Here is a 9,179-nt window from a genome sequence, read left to right as displayed (position 1 = left end):
CAGCAGGTACAGCAAACTCCAAGTCAAAGTGTATTTATGCGATTTACCCCCAATACTACCAATTAACAAAGGCTTTAAAAATACTTTTATGCTACTAGCTAATAAATATTGCTATTTATGAAATAAGCTTCTATTATATCTTGTCAATGTTGAGGCTGAATTGGGCATTTACATTAATGGTAGACCTACGTAATATTTTTATATGCTTTTAACGAATGCAGTTTCTTCCTACAAATGAGTGGGAAGAAGCAAGACTCACAACAATCCGGGAGCAGTGCAAGGCCGTGCTGAGGGGGTTATAAGGCAGAGCAATGGGGAGGGTGTTCATGGGAATCTCAGCCACAGGAAACCAAGCTGATTCCTGGCCCCGGGGTTGATGTTTTTGGTCCCATCGACTCAAAAGTGCTGTCTTGTTTTCATTTCATGAGTTGATGAGTAATTTGGAATCAACATTATATTGCTTCTGTTTGGAGTCTTTAAGAATGAGCTGATGTCTTCATGCCAAAGGAACTTTCTTCTCCTTAAGAAAATACTGTTTTGTGTTAAGTGCTATTTTTGTTATGAATCACATGTACTTTCCTAATATTGGGTTGCACAGATGACTAAATTCTCTAATTTCTTGAGAATTCTTTGATATTTTTCTACATTGGTTATTAATTAAACTATTGGTGAAAATCTTTGTTTTCCAGTTTGCAAAATCTGGGTATGGATTTCCTTTGTTGATCTTGTATTCTGCTTTGTTTTAAAACATTATTTCCATATATTGCCCCCTTATTTTTTTTCTAGCATATTTTAATCAAGAGCTGAATATTTTTTTCTCCATATTGGCTTTAAGAATTGAGCATATGTGTAGTGAAGTAGGTGACTGTGTGGACGCTGGAGCCAGATTCCAGGTTTGAATTCTGGCCTTGCCACCTTCCAGCTATGGGATCCTGGGCATGTTACTTAAATTCCCTGGGCTCCAGTTTCTTCATATGTAAAAGAAGGATAATAATAATTCTTACTTCATAGAATTGTTTTGAGCATTTAATGAGTTAATACATGAAGGAATTTATAGCAAGGCCTGGCCCATCATAAGTGTGGTATAATCATTAGATATTGTTATTAATCGATATTTTAAAAGCTTTTGTTTCACCATGACCATGTCGCTGGTGTGCTAATGAATCTAATTCATGCATTAATTTGTACACGGACAGGGCTTTCTTAAAAAACGCTCACCTCAAGAAGCTGAAATCCTTCGGCAGCTGTACACCAAATCTTTCCCCGCCCTGTATCGCTTCAGTATTCAGAACTTAGAACACAAGATGGAGATGCTCGAGGCCTTTGTCATCATGCAGAGCATTAACATGCTGCAAGGTCTGATCCCTCCGAAGGTAAGTGGCTCGGTTTTCTGGAGAATTTCTCTCTCATTGGCGGAGTCATACTGTGCAGAGGGCAATATTTGAAATTGCTTTTGTTAGAGCAGTGGGGAGAGGAGATGTTTCAAACATGGACCTGCATTTTTTTCTTTTTTTTTCCCCATAAAGCAAGCCGTGGTTTTGTAATTTAGTTGCAGGTTTGCAAACCAGCTTGGTTGGTTTTCCTTTAGATCAGTGTTGCACTGGTTTCCTAGTCTTACTCATCTTTCCCTTGTTCTTGTTCTTGTTGACCCTTTTATATCTTGGCTATTTTCCTTACAACATCAAAGCAAAGTTTTGGTTTGAGAGTTACGTAATTACATTTTGTTCTTTCGGTTCAGGAACAGGGTGTGGAGGTCACGCCAGGGCACCTGGGAAGGCTGTATGTCTTCTCCCTGATGTGGAGCATGGGGGCCCTGCTGGAGCTGGGGGGTCGGCGCCGGCTGGAGCACTGGCTGTGGTCTCAGGAAGCACTGGCCTTGGACCTGCCGCCTGTATCCGGGACCAACGACACCATGTTTGACTATTACGTCACATCTGATGGTGAGGATGCTCACTTCCATTTATGTGTAGCCCACGAGAACAGTTTTATATATATGGTGAAACTCTTGCATGTAAAATTAAAATGGAAATTCTCATGTGTGAAGGAAGCTAATTGTTTCTTTTTCAAATATCGTGTACTGAATTTTTAATGAATTAAAAACAAAATTAAACCCCCCCAAATCAGTTCCATATTAGCTATTCATGATACAATCAGTAATTTATATAAAAATTACAAAGTGTGAAGTATATTTTCACCAAATATGTGTGTACCTATACATCTATATCTATACCTATACTTTAAGTATTTATATGTGCATACATATATATAAAGTACATACATATCCTTTATAATAAAAGGCTTATATGCAAATCGACCAAACTGGAGAATGACCAGTTGCTATGACATGCACTGACCACCAGGGGGCAGATGCTCAATGCAGGAGCTGTCCTCTGGTGGTGAGTGTGCTCAGCCAGAAACCCTGAGCCAGGCTCATGGCTGGTGAGTGCAGGCTTAGGCCCGAGGAAGGCTCCCGGACTGCGAGAGGGTGCAGGCCAGGCTGAGGGATGCCCCCCCCCTCCAGTGCACAGATTTCGTGCACCAGGCCTCGCAATATTTATATATATATGCAATATTTATATATGGCATCCTAGGGGCTTATATTTTTTGTCTTACAATTAAGTGAGTAATGAACAAGTTTGTGAGGTTAAACATTTAAAAATGATTTTATGTACATACCACTGTCACAGTGTTCTGTATGTTTATACAGACTTTATGTTATTGAAAACCTACATATTTAAAAGAAAATTTCAGGATTCTTTGAAATATTTCTTAGTAGTATGAATTTGGAATAGCTCCTCGGGAAATTCTGACTCAGCTAACACATACTTGAATAGTACTTAGATCTCTCAGATTGTAATGATCTTTATTTTATGGGGAGTTTTTGGAAGATGCTTTATGAAATGTCAAGGATGTCTGCTCATTACAGTCAGTTAAATTATTAATAGGAGTGACTATGGTGAGGTGAATGTTCTGTTTACCTCAGGTAAATGGATGCACTGGAACACCTGTACCGAGGAATATGAGTACCCACCTGACACCACCCCAGAATATGGCTCCATCCTGGTGCCGAATGTGGACAATGTGAGGACGGACTTCCTAATTAAAACCATCGCTAAACAGGGCAAGGTATGGCTCTTTAACTTTTATTAAAAATCGCATATTTAAAAATGTCATTTGAGAACACGAATCTAAATGTTACCCCGATTAGTATGCTTCTTTTATTATTCTCCAATAACAATATTAGCATTGAATAGCTCTCATTCATAATTAATTATTTCTTATGAGAGAAGGTGAATTTTGACTTGTTTTTCAAAGAGAAATCCATGTCTTTGGATTATTGTATTACTTTGCTAGGGCTGACCTAAGAGCTGGGTGGCTTAAACAAGATACTCTAAATTACCTGTATTCATGGTGGACAAAGAAAGTCATGACAGTTGTGGCCACATATATGATCCTATCATTTGACACTACTCCACACAAGTTTATCAATTCTAAAAATATTCAAATGCTCACTACTGAAAGGGAAGGAGTTTGTTCTTTCTCTTTACATCCACATTGGTCCATACGCCTCTGTGGTGGCACTTTTCATGTCCAGTTGATTTTTGTTTTGATGTCTGGCTCCCCCATTGAACTGGTGTCATCCACGGCCAGATCGGGGTCTCACACACAGCGTTCTTACCCAGCCCAGTAGCTGCCTTACAGTGGGCGTCCATGCACGCTGGCTTGCATCTCTCTACGTTCTTCTCCATAGGACAGCTGCATGGAAACATACTCTCAGCTCTCAAAGCTACGATGATCACCCAACTGTGTGTCTGTCTTCTGATCCTGACCATTTTCCGGGTCTTGGAAAAGGAAGATAGTGCATACCTCACTGAGGCTAAAATTTCTCCACCAGCCTTTGAATTACGTTGTTCAGATTAACCACACAGACTGGGTGATTTATATAACAGACTGCATTTTCTCACAGTTCTGGAGGCTTGAAGTCCAAGATGAATGTGTCAGGTTTAACTTTCTTTCTGAAGCCTCTCTCCTTGGCTCACAGATGGCCTACTGTCCTCCCACTGCCTTTATCTGTGTGCGAGCTTCCCTGCTGTTTCTTTATGTATCCAAATGTCCTCCTCTTATACGGATGCCAGTTAGACTGAAGTAGGGCTCACCTTAATGCCCCATTTTAACTTAATTATCCCTTTAAAGACCTTTTCTCCATATATAGTCACATTCTGAGGTACTAGGGGCCAGAGCTTCAAAGTATGAATTCGGGGGTGGGGGTGGGCACTGCCAGTTCAGCCCATGACAATCATCTTATTGTATTTCTTGGATTTCTTTCTCAACCCCTGTTGTAGGCTGTGCTGTTAATCGGTGAGCAAGGAACAGCTAAGACAGTCATAATGAAAGGATTTATGTCAAAATACAATCCTGAAAGTCACATGACCAAGAGTCTGAACTTTTCTTCTGCAACCACCCCACTCATGTTTCAGGTACTGGCTCTTGGGGTTTGCTTAGCAGCCCAGGTTTGTGATAAACTGGAGGCTCCGATCTCTCTACCATTCTGCTGTGCCTGCTGAGCTGTTTCTCCACCCCCACAGCCATGAGAGATCCCTACATATGTCTTCCATTATCTCTCTTACTCAACTGCAGTAGAATTTCTCCCTAATTAGATTAAAACATATAAACATCTTAAATGATGGAGAAACGAAAAACGAAAAACATAAGGTATCGAAGACCTTGATCCTGTTTAAAATGTCTATGTAGGAAAGCCTGCAAAATCTAAAGTGGACTGAAAGAAATATTTATTCCTCCACCGAAACCTACTTCCTCTCCTTATTGTTGTTATCAAACCCCAGTTTTTGAGTCCCTGTGCCGGCATGCATGGCCCAAAGAAATGCGCGAGCAGGAGTTTGCAGTGAAGAAAGGAAGTAGTTCATTACTGTAAGATTGCCCAGTCCAGAGTGGGGGCGAGCTTGTGCTCTTAAAGACCCGACTCCCTGATGACCTGTACATTACAGACTACATAGGGCCAAGTCGCAAGATACGGTGGGTGAGGTAGGGGTTCTGCGTTGTGTTAGAAACTGAGTGGCCGGAGGTGAGGTAAGGGTGATACCTCATTTCTTCAGCTCTGGAGGGCAGCTCTGAGGTCTGCCCTGGCCTCCCTCTGTCTGGTTTCATGGAAAAGTAGCTAGGGGCCATTCCACCCTAGGACTCAGGAGCTGAAACATAACTTAGGCCAAGATGTTGTCTTAAGTCTAACAGAGATCCAGACCTTGTAACCATTAGTCAGGTCACAAGGCTTTTGTCTTCAGCTACCTCAGGGGTTAATGATTATTGGAAGAAAGTCTAGGTCCATAAGGTGGAGAGAGGGAGAAAAAGATGATTTTCTAAAGCTATAGTCACAAATCAAATAAAATCATTAGGACCCTCAAGTTTCACTGTCTGCTTTTCTGTGGGTGTTACCATTATTCTAGCCTTTAGGCTGGATCCATTGGAGGCATCTTTGATGGATCTCTTTTGAATCAAGGGCAGCTAATGTATCTAAGGAAATACTTGTCACATCCTTTCCTTTTTCTTCATTCTCCCTGTCTGCATCTACATAATCCACTTCTTGATTCCACACCAGGGGAGCAGCATGAAGGAATCCCCAGCTGGTCTTTGTTCAAGTCTAATTCTTTTACAGTCTACCTTTTATTCTCCTTCTAATCTCCGGTTCATATATTGTCACTTTTATCTGTTGTTCCCTGGCTTAACATTTCGCAATAGCTCCCATTATCAATTGCAACAAGGAATAAAATCGTAGGCTTTTATACTAAGGATGCTACCCTATCATATCATTGAAGAGTCACAGGAAACCCCCCACCCCCCACCCCGAACTTGCATTGCTTTTGTCAATGAAGCTGCCAAGAATGACCTGGGTTTGCAGTGGCTGGTTGGTTGTTTTCTCCTGTTCCTAAGTCATCTAAGACCCTATTGAAATGGGAGGAAATCCAAAGTGTCATTTCATGCTTCAATTATTCTTAAATAACCCCTCATATCTTCATCCTTCCGGGACGAAGCTGGGGGTGCAGCCACAGGAATCGAGGCAGCCACTGCGGCTGCGGCTGCGAGGGAGGGATCCAGGCAGCTATGGCTGCGAAGGCCTACTCTTGCACGAATTTCGTGCATCGGGCCTCTAGTGCATTAATAAAAGGACACATTTTATACATTGAAAATGGAAGGGAAGTTTTTAGGAGAATCCAAATCCCAAGAAGTTTGCTTTTGATTAACTTTGTTGTTCTTTAGTTGTCAGAATGAAAATATCAAAGAGCAATGAAAAATATTAAGAGCATAGCTAAATCATGGCATTTTCTCACTTAATGTAATTGGTGACTGCAGAATGCCAATAAACTAATACCACTGATTAAGTTTCTAAATAAGACTGCCAGCTATGTAATGCGCCTCTTTTAGAGGTGGCATTTTCAATACTGCTAGCCTTCAATCAAAGGAATACCATTTCACACTGTTGTGATGATGTTACTGGAAAGGAGATTTGGCTGGCCCTTGGCAGGTCTGCCTAGGCTGGCTTGTAGTGTGTGAGTTCTTTTCTTTGTTCAGGAACAGTTTCACAATACGAGTCCAAGTAACTATGAGGGAACATTTATTAAAGCTGAGGACAGTAAAACAAGAAAGGGCTTAGCATAGAAGAAGCAACAGGAGAGCCTAAGCTGGGCTGCCCTCGCTCTCTGGGAATTGAAGCTGTAACCTTGTCATATGTCTCTTTAACATGAGATATTTATTAATTTTCTGGAAAGAAGGCATGTATTACCTAGAAAGCAACCCCTTTGTTGATATGCAAATTCATAAACTATATAATAAACTTCTAACAATGGTACCATATTGAAGTGTGATCATTAGAAGAATTATGAAGCAGGATTTTCTGATTCACAACTACTTTAGACCAATTCCCTCCTGTCCTTCAATGTGAAGGTGGTATCAACAATTCTTTTGTTTTCTGTTCAGAAACATCCCAGGATCATATACTCTGTTTAGTGCCTGTTTTGACTGCTAAGCATCCAAGCTTTTGATTAAGTTAGAGTCATTAGTTTTAGGAAGCTTTCGATTAGCCAAACTGCTGTAATTAACATTCTCACTGTAATTTTTAGCCTTTTATGCAGAACAAGGGCTGATGGAGCCGAGCATTTGTTTCAGTATCTCCCACTTATCTGGATCCAAACCAAGTTGAAATTCTAGATGAGAAAATGGTCCTGTTCAATCATCCTGTGTTGCCATGATAGCACACAGTCTATTTTCAACAGGGTTTCCTTTGTGTTCACCATGCTATCGCTCTCATATCTTTCATCAGTAGAAGGACTGGCTGTATGTCCCTTTTTGCCTGGGACAGTCCAGTTTACTTCCATTGTCTGAGATAAATAATTAATGGCCTGCCCTGTCACGATCAAAAGTGTGTGCTTTGGGCAAAAATTATATGGTCACCCTATTCTTTGGTGGAGAGAATTCAGTTGGTCTTTTAAAAGAGACTTCTCATTTATTCCACAAACAGATATTGTTTTAATGTATTTTTCTATTTTTTTGAAAGTAATTCATACATATCTTTCAAAATTTAAGCAATACAGAAAGATAAGAAGAAAGTGAAAGTTTCTTAAGAAAATTTTCTAAATTCTGAATTTATCTCTTATAGGTTTTGTTTTTTAGAAAAATAAGAATCAAAGAGCTGGGAAGGAAATTCCATATTTTTTTCTAGACTCAGAACTGTGTTTTCAAATGCAATTGTAGGCAGAAGACTAAGCTACACAACAAGGAGCCAAGGATTTGCTGTGGTGGAATTGGAGCTGGGCTCCTGTGACCCCTTCTAGCCTCATCCTTGCTTCCTGCAGGGGTCCCTGCATTAGCAGAATATTCTTTTGACTCATCAAAACACAACTGGAAGACGGTTTTGCAGAGGGAGATTATGTGAAAGTATTTTTTCGTGGTAAAGTCCCCTAAAAATGTCAGGTGTTACTGTTAATATTAATGCACTCAGGTGGAGGGAGAGGAAAGTTCACACAGTCAGTGGCAAAAACTGAGAGAGAAACCCAGTTCCCACGCCTTCCAGGGTGCTTTCCCAGCTCACCTCTGTGCTTCCTTCTAATGGCTTGTCTTTATCCACATTGACATTCAAATAATTGATTCAGTACTTAGTAGTGCATTTGTTTTATTTTTACCTTGTAATTATGCACTATTGTATTTTCATGTTGCTTGCGATATCATTTTACTATTTATATTGTACATTTTAACTCTGACTAGTGTACGACTATTTTCATTTGGTTCGCATGAATTATAATAAAATGGGAAGATCTTAGATAGGCAGTAGATTTATTTTGTATCCAAAATGCATTTATTGGGATGGTTCCCCACTCACCTCCACTTTGACTTCTGCTTCCTTCTGAAGGAGCACCCTCTGGAAACCTTGCCTTTCCTTCTCTTGGCTGACAGAGGACCATGGGGCACCAACACACGCAACTACCATTTGTACAAGGCTAACGATGGTGGTGATTTCACAGCATCCTGGGCATTTAACATCCAGATAGTAGGAATTGGACTCTGTACCAGGCGCTTCTTCTTGTGCTTCGTCTTCTCTCTTCTGGAGAGGGATGAAGGAGATCCTTAGCCAGAGGCATGCTAATATGGGGATGTCATTACCACCAGAAAGCTAGGCAGTAGATTTTTTAATAAAGAGAATAAACTCTCCATTGTGAGAGATACGACAACTGCCACCTGTGTGGCTAGGGTTCAGGACCTGGAAAAGGGCCATGCACAAATGATGACACTAGACAAGAAATATGAATTTGGAAATCATAGGGGGCCAGGTGGAGAACCCAACTCTACTGCAAGGGCTTCACTGGTGCCAAGGCCATGCTTGCTTTTTATTCAATTTTAGATACACATCTTGCCCTTAGAAGGGCAGGCAATTATGGTAGCAGACAGACTATCTTAAAGGTCAGTAAATATTAGTAAAGATTCACTTTGAGACTAGTAGATCAGGAAATTGCTTGAGCTACCATTGTCTCAACTAAATAATCGGTGCATAGCTTTAGCCCTTGCCAAAGCTCAAGGTCCATCAGTCTTCTGGGTTCCTTGTTTACACTTTCCTGATAGTGTAGATAATGGATAGCTTCCAGCACTCCATTTTTATATTTTCGCTAAATAGC

At 40.6% G+C, this 9,179-nt stretch overlaps 1 protein-coding gene across 1 annotated transcript in view; it reads left to right on the top strand.

Moving 5' to 3' along the window:
• The window catches only part of DNAH5 (dynein, axonemal, heavy chain 5), a gene marked incomplete at its 5' end in the record, with an annotated part of 180,665 nt that overhangs the window by 90,652 nt on the left and 80,834 nt on the right, over positions 1–9,179 (top strand). Inside the window, 4 exons of the mRNA XM_014543525.1 lie at positions 1,197–1,373; positions 1,739–1,940; positions 2,984–3,126; positions 4,344–4,478. Coding sequence (XP_014399011.1) covers positions 1,197–1,373; positions 1,739–1,940; positions 2,984–3,126; positions 4,344–4,478 — 657 coding nt within the window. The remainder of the gene's footprint in view (positions 1–1,196; positions 1,374–1,738; positions 1,941–2,983; positions 3,127–4,343; positions 4,479–9,179) is intronic.

The sequence above is a fragment of the Myotis brandtii genome, unplaced genomic scaffold (assembly GCF_000412655.1).
Source record: "Myotis brandtii unplaced genomic scaffold, ASM41265v1 scaffold328, whole genome shotgun sequence".
In the NCBI taxonomy this organism is placed as follows: Eukaryota; Metazoa; Chordata; class Mammalia; order Chiroptera; family Vespertilionidae; genus Myotis; species Myotis brandtii.
This window is presented reverse-complemented; position numbering and strand designations above follow the sequence as displayed.